General features: G+C 40.9%; 1 protein-coding gene across 3 annotated transcripts; it reads left to right on the forward strand.

Annotated features, from left to right (window-relative positions):
* Positions 1 to 255: 255 nt before the first annotated feature.
* LOC145792488 (protein MOR1-like) lies at positions 256 to 22,249 on the forward strand. Of its 3 annotated transcripts, XR_014331887.1 has the most exons (6): positions 256 to 392; positions 9,625 to 9,711; positions 10,682 to 10,807; positions 21,177 to 21,228; positions 21,688 to 21,769; positions 21,856 to 22,249. XR_014331887.1 is itself a non-coding variant. In XM_082873168.1 (4 exons), the coding sequence occupies exons 1-4, from the start codon at positions 291 to 293 to the stop codon at positions 21,975 to 21,977; spliced, it is 393 nt and encodes a 130-aa protein (XP_082729294.1). In that variant the 5' UTR covers positions 262 to 290; the 3' UTR covers positions 21,978 to 22,249. The 3 variants fall into 3 exon arrangements, 1 of the variants encoding a protein (XP_082729294.1); XR_014331888.1 differs by lacking the exon at positions 21,177 to 21,228; XM_082873168.1 differs by lacking the exons at positions 10,682 to 10,807; positions 21,177 to 21,228 and having other exon boundaries at positions 262 to 392.
* The last annotated feature ends 310 nt before the right edge of the window (positions 22,250 to 22,559 follow it).

A 22,559-nucleotide genomic window follows, 5' to 3' on the forward strand; every position in this document is an offset into this window, starting at 1 on the left:
AGAATGGGGACAAGTGGTTGGTCCCCGAATAAGCTACAGCACATTCTCTTCTGCTTCTCCATCACCATTATTTTCTCTCTCCTCGCTTCCCTAACTCGCTATTCCTTCCTCCGCTGCCGGACCATCTGGTTCGGATCCATCGTCTCCGTTTTCGCCGGCGCCGCCAAAGAGGTCGCCGACGAGCTTGGCTTCTTCAAGTCGGCCGGAGCCTCCGCCAAAGATGCTGTTGCTGATCTCCTCGGCATTCTTCTCGATGTGCTCGTTCTTTCTCTCACCAAATCACTCTCTCTATGGATCAAACCCGATCAATCGGGTCAAATTCGACGGGTCGAGATAGTTTGATCGATGGCTTGGGTTCCAGTTTGTGCGATCGAGCATTTTGGAGTGATCAGGTTAGTCTGTATACAGTTGTCTGTTTGGTTTATGAGAAGATGATATACAAACAGAATTTTCTTACAAAAGTGAAGATTTAAAACTTGAAATAGGATCTATTGAATTTAAATACATAATAGGAACAACTCATTACTTATATCAGTTTGTTTTTAAATTTGTTTGTACAGCATTACTCCCAAAAAAAAATGAACCTTGGAATTGCTATTGGATTCAAAATTTTCATTTTCAAGCTAATTTCAAGAAAAAAAAATGAATGGCTATTGGAATGAATTAGCCATTAATTTTCAATAGCAATTTCAGTAGAAGAAATGAAAAAAGGGCTATTGGATTCAAAATTTTCATTTTTCAGATTACATCAGTTTGTTTAGTAAGTTTATAGCGATCCCGGTATTTCCTGTTGTTGTTTAACTGTAATCCGGACTCGGTTCCGTAGATTCGTTGTTGTCTTATCCTCATTTCTATACCCTACTCTTTTAATTAGAGTTTTGGGTTGTGTTGGGCAAGTTGGGAATAAGTTGGTCGTGTTTTAAAACTTAGAAATTTTGCCCAGGTTTTGGTCTCTCCGCTCGAGCGGCGATTTGACGCTTGAGCGGGATTCTGTTGCTGCCTTTCCGCTCGAGCGGAAGTTTGGACGCTCGAGCGTGAATTTCCTTCTCTCAGCATTTTGGACATCTGCAAAAAATTCTGGGAGAATGCATCCGGCGCTCGAGTGGATCTTGGGACGCTCGAGCGTGAACCTGTGTCTGACGCTCGAGCGGGGTGTTGTACGCTCGAGCGGACCTGTTTTTATATCAGTCCGTGAAATCACTTTTTTGATCATTTTTTGATTTCCTTTCTCTCTCTTACTTTTTCAAAACCTCCATTGGAGAGCACCTCACTCTAAAACCCTAACTTCTCTCTTAGAATTGATCTCGTAGGAGTTGTTTTCTCACCTTGGGCCTTTACAAAAGTTGTGTTGATCGTAGAGGGCTATCTTTTAATCTGAAAATTTCGGGATTTGGAGCATTTCCGTTTCTTCGTCTTATTCGTTGGGTCCCATCATTCGAGGTAGGGATAACCTACTCCATCTTATGAGCTTTGTCTTTGAATTTTAGCATTTTGATATGTTGGGGGTTGTTGGGTAATTTTGAGAAAGTTTGGGCCTTTGTGTAATTTTACAAAAGTTGGGGTTTTAAATATATAAACCTATATGCATGTTAGGCATAGAGAAATGAGATTAATGTTGGGACATTGATGGAAATGGAACCTTAGGGTTGTTTTGTGTGAACTATGGTAATTTGCCCTAATTGGATTAATTAATTAATGCATACGATTAATTGAAGAAAATGAGGAATTGAATTGAGAATGTTAAAATTGGGAATGTATGTGACTAAAGAGTGTAGACGAATCTTTTATTGCTCATCTAGTTGAAATATTGATATATTATCCATTTGTGCATTTACTTCCTGCTTAGAAATAATTGCTTTGGGCTACCGGTGGAGGGTAGTGTTGATTATTGTAGACAATGCATGACGATTAGGCAAACTAAAACTAATCAATCGGATGTGTCATAGAGTATGACGGTTGATAGAATACATTAACTGTATGTATTGAGTGATTGCGTATATGACCAATGTGTTTATATGCATTATGTGTAGATGGTTGGTAGAATACATTAATTGTATGTATTGAGTGATTGCGTATATGACTAATGTGTTTATATGCATTATGTGTAGAGGAGGAGATGGGGGATATACTCCACGGTTTAGGGGAAGATGGGGGATGTACCTCTAAACCGGATAGGATTGGGAGGAGATGGGGGATGAACTCCGTAGACACAGCTCATATGCTTGTCTAGAGAAGTGTAGATACAGCTCATATGCTTGTCTAGTGAAGTGTAGATACAGCTCATATGCTTGTCTAGAGAAGTGTAGATACAGCTCATATGCTTGTCCAGTGAAGTGTAGATACAGCTCATATGCTTGTCTAGTGAAGTGTAGATACAACTAATATGCTTGTCTAGTGAAGTGTGGATACAGCTAATATGCTTATCTGTTGATGTGTAACATGCTTGTCTGTTGTGATGTTGATATAGCTCATATGCTTATCTATTGAAATGTTGATATAGCTCATATGCTTATCTGTTGTAGTAGTGATGTAGCTCACATGCTTATCTATTGAAAAGTCTGTTTGATTTGATAGAGCGCTAAAATGTATATCATCATCGTTGTGAAGTATGGAAGTAGTTCATGTATTATTGATACAACATCAAAATGTGTATCCATCGTGAATTTCGAAAGTGTTCTAGTGATGAACTATAACCTCATCAAATGTTTTGGCCAGAGTACTGAGCCTTGTTTTCAAACTCATAGTTGAATAAGAAATGAAAAGTGAATTGTAACATAGACTTGGTTGTCATGGAATTGAAATAAGATGTAAGTAGAGGTGTAAGTATCGACCATCTTTCAGTTGCTAATCTTTTAGACATTGTTTATAGTTGGTTTAGTATATCTCTGCTGGGCTGTGGCTCACCCTATATGGGAACATCATTTCAGGTACAGGTAACTTGCCACTTCCAAGGACATAGTTTGGGAGGCTAGAGGCGGACAGACTCTTGTTCTCTTATCTCCTTTTTGATGTATTGCATGTAAATTCAATGCCAAGGGCTTAATGTGTAACCGAGTCAATACTATCTTTTATAACCAAGTGTTAACTTGGAAAGCTGTAAGCCCGTAGGGCATTTATTTTTGTTGTTGACAAGTACTACTTTTGTAATGAGGTACGCTGATGAATTGAGGAAATATAGATCTTTTGTATATAAATGTATGTTTATATTGATGGGTTTAATGTTATTTTTTTAAGGGCGTTACAACTTGGTATCAGAGCGTACCGGGTTCGAATACTTTGGGTACGTGGGAAGTGATTAGGATCACAATGGGTTTGTCTCGCTTGATAGAGACTTAGTAGTAGTGTCATATGCTATGTGTTTAAATTGATAACATGCTTATGTGACTATGTGGGTATGGGACGTAGTTTCTAGGATGTTGATTGGTTCCTTGGGTTTCTGGGAGTCTAGTTGGAAAAGCACTTGATCAATGTTGTTTCTAACCAGAACTCTAGTAACGCCTCGGGACTATCATTATCCGGAAATGAAATTCGTAAATGCTTATGTGTTTATATGCTTACGTGGAGTGAATTACAGTTGTCCATGTATTAGGACGTGAGTGTTTAGCTTTGGCACATGTATGAGTGTGCTAACGTGCCTCTGTTTCTTTTACTAGGATGCCTAGGCGAGGAAGTTACGATTTCCCTCCTTCCGCTCGGGAAGAGTTGCGGAAATAGTTTGTGGAGTTACGCCAAGGTACTACACCTTTGGTGCGGTTCGAAAAGTGGTTTGCTAACCTATCAAGGTTTGCTCCAGAATTGGTGGAGACGGAGGACTTACGTTGTTTCGAGTTTGAGAGTAAGCTACGTGACGACATCCGTGTAAGGATAGCGGGGTCTTGGCATAAGAAGTATAGTGTGCTTGTTGAGGCAGCTGCCCATGTAGAGGTTGCGGTGCTAGCAATGGGGCAGAATGGGGAGGGAGCCATCTCGGCAACTCCCGTGACTCAGGGTGTTGGTAGGTCTTTTAAGAGGCAGAGGGGTTTAAACCCGCAACAGGGAGACCGGGCTAGAACTACCCTTCCAGTGTCGAATTTGGGTTCGGAAGAACGTAAACAGAGGGGTGTCACTTGTTTCAGATGTGGTCTACTGGGCCACAAGGTTTCGGGTTGCCCACGGAGGAAGGGGGCAAGGTTAGCAGTTCAACCAGTAGTCGTACCACCAGGATCATCTAACCAGCCGAGTTGTGGGCTGATCAAATGCTCGGTGGGGAGGCAGTTGTTGGGGTCTTCATCAGCCCAGGTTCTGAACCAGTCTCATGCTCAGGCACCGCCTACTTGTTGGATGTGTAATCAGCCGGGTCACATTCGACGTTTCTGTACTCAGCCGGGGGCTTCTTTGGGGATTTTACAACCTAGCCAGGCTCAGTATCATTCGACCGGGCAGGAACAGTATCGTTTTGGGGGACTAGCAGGCCAGACTACGAGGACCTCAGTAGAGTCGAGTTCCCTGGCCCCAGTTGGGGAGGTTTGTAGTTGTTCCAGGTGTGGACAGAGGGGGCACGTCAGTAGTTCTTGTCTGTGGCTTGTAAGCTCGTAGGTTATCTTATGTTTGGGGATGACCAACTTCGGCGGTCCAGCAAGGGACGGTAATAGTAGTAATACTGATGGGATGATTTTGTTTTGACTAATCCGTTTTGTAATCAGTGGATTATTATTTTGTGATCATTGGGTTCCGTTGTGTAACCAATGTGTTTTGGGGATGTTGAAACATCTAAACTGTTTGTTTATCCATATATATATACATATATGCTTTGTTTGTTAGTTTCCTTGGAATGGGTGAATTGGAGCATGTTGTAGCTCTGAAGTTTTATTAATGTATAAAGTTACTGTAAAACCATAAATTTTTTTTTTTTTTTTTTTTGTATTAAGCGTGTGACTTGATTTGGGAAAGATGAGGGCTGAGGAGCCATGTTTTCAAAATTTGAAAGAACCACCGAGGGGTACGTGTCCTAGCCAAGGCAATATTGGGGCGAGAACTGTTTTACTTGCCGAGTGTGTGGAATTTCATGGGTATTACTCATTTCAAATTTCGTGCGTGGTATAGATTTTGATCTACTGTCGGATGAACTTGAGAGGATGTTATCAGAAGGGTTAATTGGGCGTATAGCTCGTGGCTAGGGTGTGATCCGTGGATGGAGTCACAATGGTATGGTGTTTGCGGATAGAGATGTAGATTAATAGTGAGGAGGGTGAGAACCTTTACTCTGCTGGATAGTTAGAAGAGTGAATCCTTGAAAGCCTTGTCGGCGACTTGTAGTGGTGTCGGGGTTTGGTTCATGATGGTTGCCTAGCGGTAGTTTTGACTAGTAGTTTAACACGGAGGCCGGGCCTCTAGATGGTACTCTCGAGATGAGTGACAAGTAAGATGTAGAGTAATGAGTGGACCCTATGAGTTACTAGGGGATTCGGTGTAAGAGAGCTTGAAAGATAAGGAGGTTTTGCCTAGTACGGTTGAATGTGTTAGATGTGATGGTTTCAAGAGTTGCGCGGTGTTAGCAAGACTATGTAAGAATGTTCGAGGGAATGTGAGATTTGTATCTCGGGTTAGTGGAAAGGGTACCTGTATGTTGGTTCGTGTTTTGGGCCTTGCCAAGTAGTGAGTCTGTGGCAACCCCATTGGTTGCATAGGGGTAGTGTTCATGTTGTGATTGGTTATCAATTGTTGGGTTTGGGTTGTGAGTGGATGCTGGCAGCATTCTTTGAAGGAAGGGCAGTTCGTGTTCTAAAGTAACGAGTATAGCGTTGGTCAAAGTGGTCTTCCGTGGCTGGGGTGAGTGGTTTGAGTGGCACATCAGCGTGTGGATCACTGAGTATAGAGTTTATTGAGTTGATTAGTCAGCTTGCCGGTATCGGGTTTTGGGTTGGCATTGGTCACCTTGAGTTTAGTCTCGTTCGTTGTAGACTTTGTATGTTGATTAGGGAAAACTGAAACTAATCAAACATTTGTCGTTGAATCTGACGGTCGAAATAATACATCTAATATATGTATTGATTGATCATTGTGAATGATTGGCTTTTATACAGTATGTATGTATGATGTTTGGTTTGATATTGATACAGCACTATAATGTGTATCATTTGTGTATTTCTAAGCCGTGTTTATGATTATAAAGTGGTTAAGTAAAGGGAGGCGGGATGAAATTGCAAAACCATGAATTTCTTATACCTTATGTGTTGATAGTACTGTTGTTGTTTCTATTAACTATCATTATAGAAATGTTGTGTTCCGTGTTGGTTGTGGCATCACTATGTGAGTGATGGTTGTTGATAGTGTTATAAAAAAAAAAAAAAAAAAAAAAAATTTCCTAGTGTTTGGAGCCATCTAAATGCGTTGTTGAATAGTTGATTTAATTCAAGGGTTTTAAAGAATTCTAGATTAATCTTTTTAGCAAAAAAACCGGGGGTAACTCTGCGTTTTGGGTAACACCATATTTGTGAAAAATGTTTACAAAGCTTTTGAGTTTTCGTATGGAAAATGCAAGACTTATTCCGGAACGTTAACGTTGAGAAGTTGAACATCTTTGAGAAATGCCTCTTGAACAAGAAAATGTTTTCTTATTATCTACTCTAAAGATTTGCCTTGGTCGTGTTGTTGAGTAGTGACTTAGCTTGAAGCACCAGTCGGATATTGGTGAATTGTTTCGGGAGAGGTTTGGTTTGTTGAGGCTTGCGTACCTAAGGTGTTGTCGTTTAGAATGTGTTCCCTTGGTTAGTCTCTTCCTTGGTAAGAGTGAGTTGGAGGTTTGTTGTGAAAGTAATTTATTTCCTTGGGACTCGATTGTTGAATGCTCTGTAATCTGTTGGCCTTGTGTTTTGGCGTACCCTTAATTTCGGGGACGAAATTCTTTAAGGGGGGGGGAGGTTATAGTGATCCCGGTATTTCCTGTTGTTGTTTAACTGTAATCCGGACTCGGTTCCGTAGATTCGTTGTTGTCTTATCCTCATTTCTATCCCCTACTCTTTTAATTAGAGCTTTGGGTTGTGTTGGGCAAGTTGGGAATAAGTTGGTCGTGTTTTAAAACTTAGAAATTTTGCCCAGGTTTTGGTCTCTCCGCTCGAGCGGCGATTTGACGCTCGAGCGAGATTTTGTTGCTGCCTTTCCGCTCGAGCGGAAGTTTGGACGCTCGAGTGTGAATTTCCTTCTCTCAGCATTTTGGACATCTGCAGAAAATTCTGGGAGAATGCATCCGGCGCTCGAGCGGATCTTGGGACGCTCGAGCGTGAACCTGTGTCTGACGCTCGAGCGGGGTGTTGTACGCTCGAGCGGACCTGTTTTTATATCAGTCCGTGAAATCACTTTTTGATCACTTTTTGATTTCCTTTCTCTCTCTTACTTTTTCAAAACCTCCATTGGAGAGCACCTCACTCTAAAACCCTAACTTCTCTCTTAGAATTGATCTCGTAGGAGTTGTTTTCTCACCTTGGGCCTTTACAAAAGTTGTGTTGATCGTAGAGGGCTATCTTTTAATCTGAAAATTTCGGGATTTGGAGCATTTCTGTTTCTTCATCTTATTCGTTGGGTCCCATCATTCGAGGTAGGGATAACCTACTCCATCTTATGAGCTTTGTCTTTGAATTTTAGCATTTTGATATGTTGGGGGTTGTTGGGTAATTTTGAGAAAGTTTGGGCCTTTGTGTAATTTTACAAAAGTTGGGGTTTTAAATATATAAACCTATATGCATGTTAGGCATAGAGAAATGAGATTAATGTTGGGACATTGATGGAAATGGAACCTTAGGGTTGTTTTGTGTGAACTATGGTAATTTGCCCTAATTGGATTAATTAATTAATGCATACGATTAATTGAAGAAAATGAGGAATTGAATTGAGAATGTTAAAATTGGGAATGTATGTGACTAAAGAGTGTAGACGAATCTTTTATTGCTCATCTAGTTGAAATGTTGATATATTATCCATTTGTGCATTTACTTCCTGCTTAGAAATAATTGCTTTGGGCTACCGGTGGAGGGTAGTGTTGATTATTGTAGACAATGCATGACGATTAGGCAAACTAAAACTAATCAATCGGATGTGTCATAGAGTATGACGGTTGATAGAATACATTAACTGTATGTATTGAGTGATTGCGTATATGACCAATGTGTTTATATGCATTATGTGTAGATGGTTGGTAGAATACATTAATTGTATGTATTGAGTGATTGCGTATATGACTAATGTGTTTATATGCATTATGTGTAGAGGAGGAGATGGGGGATGTACTCCACGGTTTAGGGGAAGATGGGGGATGTATCTCTAAACCGGATAGGATTGGGAGGAGATGGGGGATGAACTCCGTAGACACAGCTCATATGCTTGTCTAGAGAAGTGTAGATACAGCTCATATGCTTGTCTAGTGAAGTGTAGATACAGCTCATATACTTGTCTAGAGAAGTGTAGATACAGCTCATATGCTTGTCTAGTGAAGTGTAGATACAGCTCATATGCTTGTCTAGTGAAGTGTAGATACAACTAATATGCTTGTCTAGTGAAGTGTGGATACAGCTAATATGCTTGTCTAGTGAAGTGTGGATACAGCTAATATGCTTATCTGTTAATGTGTAACATGCTTGTCTGTTGTGATGTTGATATAGCTCATATGCTTATCTATTGAAATGTTGATATAGCTCATATGCTTATCTGTTGTAGTAGTGATGTAGCTCACATGCTTATCTATTGAAAAGTCTGTTTGATTTGATATAGCGCTAAAATGTATATCATCATCGTTGTGAAGTATGGAAGTAGTTCATGTATTATTGATACAACATCAAAATGTGTATCCATCGTGAATTTCGAAAGTGTTCTAGTGATGAACTATAACCTCATCAAATGTTTTGGCCAGAGTACTGAGCCTTGTTTTCAAACTCATAGTTGAATAAGAAATGAAAAGTGAATTGTAACATAGACTTGGTTGTCATGGAATTGAAATAAGATGTAAGTAGAGGTGTAAGTATCGACCATCTTTCAGTTGCTAATCTTTTAGGCATTGTTTATAGTTTGGTTTAGTATATCTCTGCTGGGCTGTGGCTCACCCTATATGGGAACATCATTTCAGGTACAGGTAACTTGCCACTTCCAAGGACATAGTTTGGGAGGCTAGAGGCGGACAGACTCTTGTTCTCTTATCTCCTTTTTGATGTATTGCATGTAAATTCAATGCCAAGGGCTTAATGTGTAACCGAGTCAATACTATCTTTTATAACCAAGTGTTAACTTGGAAAGCTGTAAGCCCGTAGGGCATTTATTTTTGTTGTTGACAAGTACTACTTTTGTAATGAGGTACTCTGATGAATTGAGGAAATATAGATCTTTTTTATATAAATGTATGTTTATATTGATGGGTCTAATGTTATTTTTTTAAGGGCGTTACAAAGTTCGTCTATTGATTTAGAAATTAGCTTGGGGTTTTGCATATTCTCTTCAACTTATTCTACTATTTATAAATAAGTTCATTGGTTTTGAAATCAAATTACTCTAAAAGAAAGAATTTTAAAAGAAAAATCACAAAGGAAATGAGCAAAACTTAATGTGGTTGAAAAAATAATCTAATAGAATTAATTCATATATATTGTCTGGTGATTACAGCAGGCAAGCCATGGAAAAATATCGAAGGAGCTGGTTAATCGGCTAATGAGTATTCTTGGTCACATGATGCAGTTGAGGACATTAAAGGTATCTCTTTTGAATGAGAATAATTTATTAATAACTGTTGCTTCATTTTCTTGTTGATGTTAACTCGCTCCCAAGGTTAGTTTATTTAGTTGGGTGAAGGCTTGGGTAGTGATCATGATAGTTAGCATGAAGAAAATAAGGAGTTTCTTTGAAAATCTGTTAGGATGGTTCCGAAAAATGTCGTGAATAATTGCTGGGGACAGCTTAGAAATGAACTTGATTTCTTTTTGATGATTGATAAAATTTTATTAAGAAAGAGAAGATAACAAATGGAGAAGTATGGGCAAGATATGTAGAATGGAGGAAAACATAACTATTGTTTGATAACTGAAGAATTCCAAGAAAGATTAATCTTCTTCAAGTGATGCAGAATGGAGGAAAAACAGAACTATGGTTTGTTAACAGGAGAATTCCAAGAAAGATTAATCTTCTTTAACAACGGCATTGATGATAATAAATATCTCAAACTAAAAAATAAGAAGCTTTTTTTTTTTGTATATAGAAAAATAAAATTCCTTGTTGGAGATTCATCTCTCCTCTGTGAACGACAAAAAAATGTTTTTGGTGCTAAATACCAAAGTCTTTTCTTATCCCAAACTCCAACCCGATAGACATTACACAAACAAATTGAAAACTCAATTTATGCTATGCTTAAACCCAAAAGGAGAAAACAGAGATCAAATTTGATCTTGCAAGGAAAAAGGTGGTTTGTCAAGTCTTCCTTCATGCCCTTTAAACATCTTGGGATAAACCATTTTTAACTTATTGAGCGAAAATGTTGAATTTTTTATTCCTTGTCACTATCCCACTGAAAAAAGCAAGCACTTAGTTTTTATCATGGGAACACATCAAACATGCACTTTTTTTCCATGGGTGTGTGAAGCCCACATTCTGCGAGTAACCAACAAAATGAAGATAAGGTTTTATAATGTCTGTTTGTAACTATTAGAAGTTTATATATTTTATGCAGAACTTTTCTATCAAACATGTTATTGTGGATAGTTCATGACATGATTTATGGGCTTGCTATTTAGACTCGCCATGGATATAAATTTATAATGATGGGGTTGGAGCAATATCTTAATACCTGGTTAAGGTAACGTACTATTTAAGCAATTTTATGTTTGGTTTAGAAATTTTCTAAATTGAGTCATTTGGTTTGAGGATTGTCGTCTAAGTGGTGTCACAAATATAATTGCACCAAGCAGAACCATAGTTGCATGGATTGTGATTCACAGGCATATATATTGTAACGCCCTCAAAACAATAACATTAAACCCATCAATATAGACATGCTTTGATATATAAAAGTTCCACTTTCTTCTATTCATCAGAGTTCCATTACCAAAAGTATTACATGTTAACAACAAAAGCAAATGCTCTAAAGGCTTACAGCTTTCCAAGTTAACACTTGGTTACAACAAAAGAGTGCTAACTCATTTACACATTAAGCCCTTGGCTTGAATATACATGTAATACATCAAAGAAATAAAACAACAAAAGTCCGCCCGCCTCTAACCTCCCAAGCTACGTCCTTGGAGGTGGCATGCTACCTGTTCCTAAAAATGATATTCCCATATAGGGTGAGCCACAGCCCAGTAGACATACACTAAACCAAATATGAACAATGACAAAAAAATTAGCAATTGATAGATGGCCAACACTGATATTTTCCCTTATCACACTTTACAGTTTCATGACATACAAGTCCATGTTACAATCCATTTTCCAATTCTGTTCAATTCTCAATTTATAACCATGGCTCAGAACTTGGCCAAACAACTCATATGAGGCAATAACTCATATTAAGCACTTTCTCATTTCATAATAGATAAGCATACTAGCTATATCCCACACCAACAGATAAGCATACAAGCTATATCATCACTTCCATAGATATGCATAAGAGCACTATCACACTTCCAAAGACAAGCATATGAGCTCTGTCAACACATTAATAGATAAGCATATGAGCTCCATCTATAGAGTCCATCCCCTATCTCCTCCCAACAACATCCAGTTTAGAGGTCCATCCCCTATCTTCCCCTAAATCGTGGAGTACATCCCCTATCTCCTCCAACACAACACAATGCATATAAACAATAATTATACACATTATCACACAACACATAAATTTAATGTATTCTTTCAACCGTCATACTCAATGACACATTCCAGTGATTAGTTCCAGCTTGCCTAATCATCATGCATTGTCTACAACAATCAAGACTATCCTCCACCGATAGCCCAAAGTAGTTATTTCTATACAGAAAGTAAATGCAACAATGGATATATAATCAACATTTCAACCAGGTGAGTGATAAATGATCCAACTACACCCTTTAACCCATTCCCTTTCCAATTTCCACATTTTCAAATCAATTCCTCATTTCCAACAATTAATTATACAAATTAATCAATCAATGTAATTAGGGCATTTTCCATAATTAACATTACAACCCTTAGGTTCCATTTTCATTAATGTTTTAACATTAATTTCACTTTTTCATGCCAAATATGCATCTAGGTTTTTTATAGCTAAAATCCCAACTTTTATTAATTTACACAAAAGCCCCAAACTTCCACAAAATTACCAAACCAACCCCAACATCTCAAAATACTAAAATTTAAAGACAAAGCTCATAAAGAGGAGTAGGATATCCCTACCTCGAAGTTAGAGCTTGAATGGAGAAGAGACAAAAACCAAAATGCTCCAAAGCCCAAGATTTTTGGACCAAAACGACGCCCTCGACGATCAACACGACTTTTACAAAGGCCGAAGAGAAGGAGGACACTCTAACTAGATCAAACCCTAGAGAGAAGGGAGTTTCTAGAGAGAGAGGCTTTCAAAAATGGTTTTTAGAAAACGTAGGAGAGAGAAAGAAAAGCAAAAAGTGATTTAAAATCACCTAACGGATAACTCATATACGTATGACCCGCTCGAGCGGAGAACACAACGCTCGAGCGCCAAGAACAAAATCTGAACACGCTCGGGCGCAATAATGCCCGCTCGAGTGCCAAGACACAAGAATAAAGCACTTCTGCTCGAGCGCGAAAACCAGTCCGCTCGAGCGTAGATTTCCACCTCCCAGAACTTATACCCAGAAAGTACTACCCGCTCGAGCGCCAACAAACCCGCTCAAGCGCCACCGCTCGAGCGTAAACAAACCCGCTCGAGCGTAAAAATCACATCTGCAGAAGTTTTGCAGGAACACGAAATACTGGAGGTGTGCAATTCCCGCTCGAGCGCAAGGAAACCCGCTCGAGCGGATCGCCTAAAAACTGAACAACAAGGAATTGGAACCAAGGCCTAACCAACCTGTAACAACCCTGCACAAAACATCCTAAAACTCAATCAAGTGGAATTAAAGGACGACAACAAGATAGATACCACTACCAACTTCACGGAACCGAGTCCGGAATACAACAGAACAGTAAAGGGATAACTGGGATCGCTATAACCTCCCCCCCTTAAAGAATTTCGTCCCTGAAATTAAACACAAGTTTTTCACAAACAGGTTTTCTCCATTCTCAACAATATTACGACATAATATTAAGCATTTCGACCCATTACCGGTCAATTCCATCTCTTTTCAAGAGGCATTTCACAACATATATTACAAGTGCATTATCAACATGCAATTTTCTTCAATTTCCAACCATTTCCAACATACATGGTTCACAGTTCATATCATAATCAATATACATGATACAACTCCAATTCTACAATATAGCCAACATATGTAATATCATAATCAACTTCCCATATCAAGGTAAGTTCTACAACATACTTCCATTAAACCAAAACATTACCAATGTTTTACAACATAAGACATATATAAAGCTCTTAAGTCCAACAACCATTACAGAATTTAAATACAAATTACTCATCAATGAACAAGTCCGGATATTTCTCGCGGACCTCCAACTCACGTTCCCAAGTGCCTTCCTCCACTCCGTGATGTTTCCACAAAACCTTTACCAAAGGGATGGTCTTGTCACGCAGGACTTGATCCCGCCTATCCAAGACCCGAACCGGTCTCTCCTCATACGAGGCATCCTCATCTACCTCTAAGTCGGTCCAATCTAATACATGCGATGGATCCAGCTCATACTTTCAAAGCATACTCACATGAAACACGTCATGCACTCCGGACAACTGCGGTGGTAACGCTAAACGATAAGTAACCTCGCCAATCCTTTCAAGGATCTCAAAAGGCCCAATAAACCAAGGGAATAACTTCCCACTCTTGCCAAATCTCATCAAACCTCGCCTAGGTGATATCTTCAGAAAGACACGATCACCTATCTCAAATGCCAAGGGCCTCCTTCTACGGTCAGCATAACTCTTTTGGCGACTCTGGGCTGTAACAAGCCTCCTACGGATAAGCTCAACTTTCTCCGTCGTCTCTCTAACCAACTCCGGACCCAACAAAGGTGCGTCACCCAACTCGGCCCAACAAACCGGAGAACTACACGGTCGGCCATACAAGGCCTCAAACGGTGCCATACCGATGCTAGACTGAAAACTGTTGTTATAGGCAAACTCCACTAATGGTAAGTGCCTCTCCCACGTCCCACTAAAGTCAAGGACACAACCCCGAAACATATCCTCAAGGATCTGAATAGTACTCTCGGACAGCCCGTCAGTCTGAGGATGATAAGCCGTACTAAAGGTCAACTTAGTACCCAAGGCACTCTGCAAACTCTGCCACAACTTAGCAGTAAAACGAGGATCTCTATCTGAGACGATCGTCACTGGGACCCCGTGCAATCTCACTATGTCCCGAATATACAGGTCGGCGAGATGATCTACCGAATCTCTCACGCGCATGGGAATGAAGTGCGCCGACTTAGTCAACCAGTCTACAACCACCCAAATAGCATCACTACCCCGCTGAGTCCTCGAAAGACCTACAACGAAGTCCATAGTGACATGCTCCCACTTCCACTCGGCAATAGGTAAGGGTTGCAACAAACCCGCTGGCCTCTGATGCTCGGCCTTCACTTGCTGGCAAGTAAGGCACTTAGACACAAAAACTGCCACATCTCTCTTCATACCCCGCCACCAAAACTGGAGACCCAAATCCCGGTACATCTTAGTGCCTCCCGGATGCACCGCAAGGCGTGAATGATGGAACTCTCAGAGTACTTCCTCTCGGCAAGACTCCGGCACAAACAAACGGTCTCGGTATCTCACACTCAGGTCGGGATACACCGTCAAACCCTTCTCAGCCTTCCCATTGGAGATCTTCTCTCGGAAGGACTCTACCTCAAGGTCACCTCTCTGTGCCTCTAACACTCTAGTCACAAGTGTGGGCTGCGCAACAACAGAAAACAAGGCCGCAGTCTCAACAGATTTGCCCAAATGCAAATCAAACTCGCCAAGTGCACCCAACATCTCCCATTCTCGGATGGCTATACAAGCTACATCATTAATAGATTTCCTACTAAGGGCATCGACCACAACATTGGCCTTTCCCGGGTGATAGTGCAACTCAAAATCATAGTCCTCAATGAACTCCATCCATCTCCTCTGCCTCAAATTCAAGTCTCTCTGCGTAAACAGATATTTCAGACTCTTGTGGTCCGAGAACACCTCGAACCTCTCACCATAAAGGTAGTGCCTCCAAATCTTCAAGGCAAAGATCACTGCCGCTAACTCTAGGTCGTGTATAGGGTAATTCTTCTCATGAATTTTCAACTGACGTGAGCCATAAGCTACCACTTTCCCCTCTTGCATCAACACACAACCCAAACCCTCTCGTGAGGCATCACAATAAACCGCATAGCCCAACCCTCTCTCCGGAATAATCAAAATCGGAGTGGTGGTCAATCTAACCTTCAACTCTTAGAACGACTTTTCACAAGTCTCACTCCATACGAACTTGACCCCTTTCCGCGTCAATCTAGTCAACGGCGATGCTAGCCTGGAGAAATCCCTCACAAACCGACGGTAATACCCAGCTAATCCCAAAAAACTGCGGATCTCAAACACACTCTTAGGCTGTACCCAATCTTGCACTGCCTCTACCTTGGATGCATCAACGGACACCCCTTTCCCGGATACCACGTGGCCTAAGAATTTCACCTCTCCTAGCCAGAACTCACACTTCCCAAACTTGGCATACAGCCTATGGGCTCTAAGCAACTCAAGCACCACTCTCAAGTGTTCCTCGTGCTCCTCCTCTGAAGGCGAATAGATAAGAATGTCGTCCACGAAAACGACTACAAAACGGTCTAAGAATTCCCAGAAGATCCGGTTCATCAAGTCCATAAAGACTGCCGGTGCATTGGTAAGCCCGAATGGCATCACCAGAAACTCATAGTGGCCATACCGTGTACGGAATGTCGTCTTCGGAATATCCTCCTCCCTGACCCTCAACTGGTGGTAGCCTGATCTCAAGTCTATCTTAGAGAAACAATGGGAACCCTTTAACTGATCGAACAGATCATCTATACGGGGCATAGGGTACTTATTCTTGACCGTAGCCCGATTCAACTTTCGGTAGTCTATACGCAATCTCAAGGCACCATCTTTCTTTTTAGCAAAGAGGGCCGGTGCTCCCCACGGTGAAACACTAGGATGAACAAAACCCTTATCTAGCAATTCCTGGAGCTGAACTTTCAACTCAACCAACTCTGCAGGAGCAAAACGATAAGGTGCCATAGAAATCGGCGCCGTGCCGGGCACTAAATCAATAGAGAACTCAATCTCTCGGTGAGGTGGCAAACTAATAAGGTCCTCAGGAAAGACATCCGAATACTCGCAAACCACCCTCAGCAACACAATCTGGGTCGCATCACACTCACCACTCTCAAAGCTAGCAAGTAGACCACTATCTCACTCCGCTCTCGCGAATCATACCCTGGTGGCAAAACACTACCAACTCGGTCTCCCAAGAAATGGAACCACTCCCCGCTCAAGGTACATAACGTGACCCTCTGGCGGTAGCAATCAATAACAGCCCGGTATGACGATAGCCAGTCCATACCCAGAATAACATCAAAACCCTTCATGGGCATAACTACAAAAGGAAAAGGAAGCCGATGGTCGGTGACCTCTATATCACAACCTCTAACATCTTGTTTCAAGATCAACTCACCACCAATAGGCGATACCACACATATAGGAGATGCTAACTGTGCTAACTCCAATTCCAAAACAGATGCAAATGCAGCAGATACAAAAGAATGAGATGCACCCGTATCAATCAATACACTAGCAACCGAGTTGCAAAACAGAAAGGTACCTCTCACTACTGATGGAGCCAGTACTAGATCCTGCGTTGTAATAGCATACACGCGCCCTATAGGCCCCTGATCCACCTGCTCACCTCTAGGAGCAAAAGACTGCTGCACTGACTGGGATGACGAAGCTCCCGGATTGGCCCTCGAGGCTTGCACAGACTGAGCTGGCTGAAATCCCTACGTCTGTCTAGAACCAGACGCTCTTGAAGTGGCACTCAACTGTGGGCAAAACCTCTTCAGGTGCCCAGGCTTCCCACACTGATAGCAAGATAAGGGCTGCCTCCTGCCCAAACTCTGACTCTGGGGTCTAGCTGAAGAAGAAGCACCTCTCTGACCTCCGCCCTTCTGCGGGCAAACCGAAGACTTGTGACCCAGCTGGCCACAAGTGTAGCAAGTCAAACCTCCCTGATTACCTCTCCTCGAGCCTACACTCGGCACCAGAAAGGTCGATCTAGCAACTCCACCCTGAGACTACTGAGGGTTGTAACCCCTCTGTCTCCTGCCATCACCCCGACCCTCCTGGCCCCTCTTGGAGCCTCTATGTTTCTCCTCATCCTCCTCATGCATCATAAGCTCCATATGAGCCGCAGCATCCACTAAATGTCTATTCTCTCGGATGTAAGACCCACCAACCCTCAACTTGAGGCCCTGCCTCAACTTCCGTTCAAACTCATAGCAACGGCGTTCTTCGAACGCCACCAACTCAGGTGCAAACCTGGACAAACTAGTAAAAGTGGCCTCAAACTCTGCCACAGACATGCCCTGCTGATTAAGCCGGCTAAACTGATCCCTTAGCTTTTCCCTAGCCACTGCAGATAAGAACCTCTCCTGGAAAGCATTTACAAACGCCTCCCATGTACTACCAACACGAGCCTTCTCGTACTTCCACCATTGACCCGCATCTCCCTTCAGCTGGAAGGATGCCAAGGTCACTTTCAAAGCTCCGTCCTCGATGCCAAGCATCTCGAACGTCTTACTCATTTGTTCTAACCACTCGTCAGCCTACAGTGGTTCCTTCGGATTTCCAACAAACTCGTCCGGATTAGACTGGAAGAACTCCATCTTCAAGAAAGAAGGCCCTGCCTCAGCTGCCTGATTCCCAGCTCTGAGAATACCCAAAGCTCCTGCTATCTCTCGTGCCAAGGCACTCATAACCTGCTGACCCGCTGGCTCGGCCACATTGGCCTGACCAATTCCCTCCTGCACTGCCGGAACCTCCTCCGGTAACGGCATCTCCTACCTACCACGCCTGCCACACCTACCGCGTCCTCGTCCTGATATCCTAATAAAGGTAACTCAGAACGTTAGCACATTCATAAATGTGGTGAAACTAAACACTCACGTCCTAATGCATGGACAACTATAATTCACTCCACGTAAGCACATAAACACATAAGCACTTACAAATTTCATTTTCGGATAATGACAGTCCCGAGGCGTTACTAGAGTTCCAGTTAGAAACAGCATTGATCAAGTGCCTTTCTAACAAGACTCACAGAAACCCAAGGATCCAATCAACATCCTAGAAATTAAATCCCATACCCACATAGTCACATAAGCATGTTATCAATCAAACACATAGTATATGACACTACACCTCAATCTCTATCAAGCGAGACAAACCCATTGTGATACTAATCACTTCCCACGTACCCAAAGTATTCAAATCCGGTACGCTCTGATACCAAGTTGTAATGCCCTCAAAACAATAACATTAAACCCATCAATATAGACACGCTTTGATATATAAAAGTTCCACTTTCTTCTATTCATCAGAGTTCCATTACCAAAAGTATTACATGTTAACAACAAAAGCAAATGCTCTAAAGGCTTACAGCTTTCCAAGTTAACACTTGGTTACAACAAAAGAGTGCTAACTCATTTTCACATTAAGCCCCTGGCTTGAATATACATGTAATACATCAAAGAAATAAAACAACAAAAGTCTGCCCGCCTCTAGCCTCCCAAGCTACATCCTTGGAGGTGGCATGCTACCTGTTCTTGAAAATGATATTTCCATATAGGGTGAGCCACAGCCCAGTAGACATACACTAAACCAAATATGAACAATAACAAAAAAATTAGCAATTGATAGATGGCCAACACTGATATTTTCCCTTATCACACTTTACAGTTTCATGACATACAAGTCCATGTTACAATCCATTTTCCAATTCTGTTCAATTCTCAATTTATAACCATGGCTCAGAACCTGGCCAAACAACTCATATGAGGCAATAACTCATATTAAGCACTTTCTCATTTCATAATAGATAAGCATACTAGCTATATCTCACACCAACAGATAAGCATACAAGCTATATCATCACTTCCATAGATATGCATAAGAGCACTATCACACTTGCAAAGACAAGCATATGAGCTCTGTCAACACATTAATAGATAAGCATATGAGCTCTATCTATGGAGTCCATCCCCTATCTCCTCCCAACAACATCCGGTTTAGAGGTCCATCCCCTATCTTCCCCTAAACCGTGGAGTACATCCCCTATCTCCTCCAACACAACACGATGCATATAAACAATAATTATACACATCATCACACAACACATAAATTTAATGTATTCTTTCAACCGTCATACTCAATGACACATTCCAGTGATTAGTTCCAGTTTGCCTAATCATCATGCATTGTCTACAACAATCAAGACTATCCTTCACCGATAGCCCAAAGCAGTTATTTCTATACAGAAAGTAAATGCAACAATGGATATATAATCAACATTTCAACCAGGTGAGTGATAAATGATCCAACTACACCCTTTAACCCCTTCCCTTTCCAATTTCCACATTTTCAAATCAATCCCTCATTTCCAACAATTAATTATACAAATTAATCAATCAATGTAATTCGGGCATTTTCCATAATTAACATTACAACCCTTAGGTTCCATTTTCATTAATGTTTTAACATTAATTTCACTTTTTCATGCCAAACATGCATCTAGGTTTTATATAGCTAAAATCTCAACTTTTGTTAATTTACACAAAAGCCCCAAACTTCCACAAAATTACCAAACCAACCCCAACATCTCAAAATACTAAAATTTAAAGACAAAGCTCATAAAGAGGAGTAGGATATCCCTACCTCGAAGTTAGAGCTCGAATAGAGAAGAGACAAAAACCAAAATGCTCCAAAGCCCAAGATTTTTGGACCAAAACGACGCCCTCGACGATCAACACGACTTTTACAAAGTCCGAAGAGAAGGAGGACACTCTAACTAGATCAAACCCTAGAGAGAAGGGAGTTTCTAGAGAGAGAGGCTCTCAAAAATGGTTTTCAGAAAAAGTAGGAGAGAGAAAGAAAAGCAAAAAGTGATTTAAAATCACCCAGCGGATAACTCATATACGTATGACCCGCTCGAGCGGAGAACACAACGCTCGAGCGCCAAGAACAAAATCTGAACACGCTCGGGCGCAATAATGCCCGCTCGAGCGCCAAGACACAAGAATAAAGCACTTCCGCTCGAGCGCGAAAACCAGTCCGCTCGAGCGTAGATTTCCACCTTCTAGAACTTATACCCAGAAAGTACTACCCGCTCGAGCGCCAACAAACCCGCTCGAGCGCCACCGCTCGAGCGTAAACAAACCCGCTCGAGCGTAAAAATCACATCTGCAGAAGTTTTGCAGGAATATGAAATACTGGAGGTGTGCAATTCCCGCTCGAGCGCAAGGAAACTCGCTCGAGCGGATCGCCTAAAAACTGAACAACAGGGAATTGAAACCAAGGCCTAACCAACCTGTAACAACCCTGCTCAAAACATTCTAAAACTCAATCAAGTGGAATTAAAGGACGACAACAAGATAGATACCACTACCAACTTCACGGAACCGAGTCCGGAATACAACAGAACAGTAAAGGGACCACTGGGATCGCTATATATATGTTCTCTAGGCAGTTTATGTTTATTACATGCATGTCTCTGTTGAGTCTTTTCCACTCCAGAAATGGAAGTTTTTGAGTTATTTATCTTCCTTCTTTTTTAGTTTAGTGACAGTTCATCAAAACAATTGTCAAAAATTGCTAGATCGAGCACATGACGTGCATAATTTTAAGTCCAAGACTAGGTTGTATCTTCTGCAACATTTATACTACTAAACCTCCTCCTTTTAGTGATTTCGTGATTGAAAAGAGTGTTCATATTATGGGAAGTTTCCTTTCCAACATGTGACTACATCTGACTTACATACAGGTAAACATCGACTTAAGGACTTTCAGATGACAACATCTGACGTGAAGAACAGGTAAACACCGACTTAAAAGACTTCGACTGTCTTCTGTCTTCTCTTTCCTGTGTGTTGAACAGATATTAGTTCTTTTTCCAGTAGCTAGGAAATGCGTCCAAGGCTGGTTTAGGAGTGAATGAGCTAAGCTATCTTATTCAGATTCTTATAGTTTTTGTGACATTTTGGCGAATGTTCATGATTATGCACATCCACTGATCATTCTCATCATCCATGGTTTTACTATTGATTTGCATTCTTTTAAGGTTAGTACATAGGTTTTAAGTTGAGATATCTATCAAATGTGGTTATACTGTCATTATACTGGCTGTCAGTATACTGTCATTATGTTGGGACATAGGTTTTAAGTTTAGATATCTATCAAATGCCTGCAAGGCTGGCTGTCATTATACTGGCTGGCTAAAATCATTTGATAAATCTAGCAGAACTCCTGAGTTTATTGTCTTGTTACATGACTAGGTGACCAAGAATTTGAAAGATATTCAAGGACCTGGCTTAGCTATTGTTCTTGAACGACTGAAGCACTTTGGGGCTTTTCAAGGTATGTTGTAGTGAAGTTTGTTGAGGTTTTATTATCTTTGTTCGGTAGTGCTGTTTCATAGTGACATAATTTTTCTTTGTTCCCAGAAACATTTGAAGTGGCTAAAACAATATCGATGGGGCCATCATTGAAAAGTGGATCAAAAGTTGGGAAAAGTGGATCAAAAGTTCACAAACCAGACGAGCACCCTCCCCAACATATTTCTTAACAAGTTCACAAAGCTAAATTGTACAAGACTACTTGGCAGTATAAGCATTTTTGGGAGGATTAAATGATTTTTGGATGGATGTGTATTGATAACAAATATTAGTAGTTTTATTTGTTGATAGCTGCGCATGGATAACAAATAGTTATGTTTCAAATTGTTATGCTAGATGGATGTGACTTGTGAATGAAAACTTAGAATAGTTGTATTGTGTCGAATGTTAATGAATTATGTATCGTGTCGAATGTTAATGATTCAGTTAATTTGAATGATGCTTTGAAATTATAGGTTTATTATGGATTGAATATTTTATTAGGAATTACAGGCGTATTGTTTTCTTGCTTTGGCGACCAATTTATTAGTCGCGACATCCAAAATAATTTTTTTTCGAAAAAAAGACAATTGCCGACCAAGAGTTTTGGTCGCAAAAAATACATCTATTGCCGACCAAAACATCTCTTGGTCGTGGAAACTCACTTTTGCCGACCAAAAGTTTTGGTCATGAAAAGTAACAAATGGCAACCAACTTTTTTGATCATGGAATGTCACAATTGACGACCAAACTTTTTGGTCGTTGAATGTGAT

The sequence above is a fragment of the Camellia sinensis genome, chromosome 6 (genome assembly GCF_055761805.1).
Source record: "Camellia sinensis isolate YWXY chromosome 6, ASM5576180v1, whole genome shotgun sequence".
Lineage (NCBI taxonomy): Eukaryota > Viridiplantae > Streptophyta > Magnoliopsida > Ericales > Theaceae > Camellia > Camellia sinensis.

Coding starts and splice junctions, on each gene's coding strand:
- LOC145792488 (XM_082873168.1), top strand. CDS start 291: ATGGATCAAACCCGATCAATCGGGTCAAATTCGACGGGTCGAGATAGT. Junction 393..9,624: donor GAGCATTTTGGAGTGATCAG/GTTAGTCTGTAT, acceptor TGGTGATTACAG/CAGGCAAGCCATGGAAAAAT. Junction 21,770..21,855: donor GCACTTTGGGGCTTTTCAAG/GTATGTTGTAGT, acceptor CTTTGTTCCCAG/AAACATTTGAAGTGGCTAAA.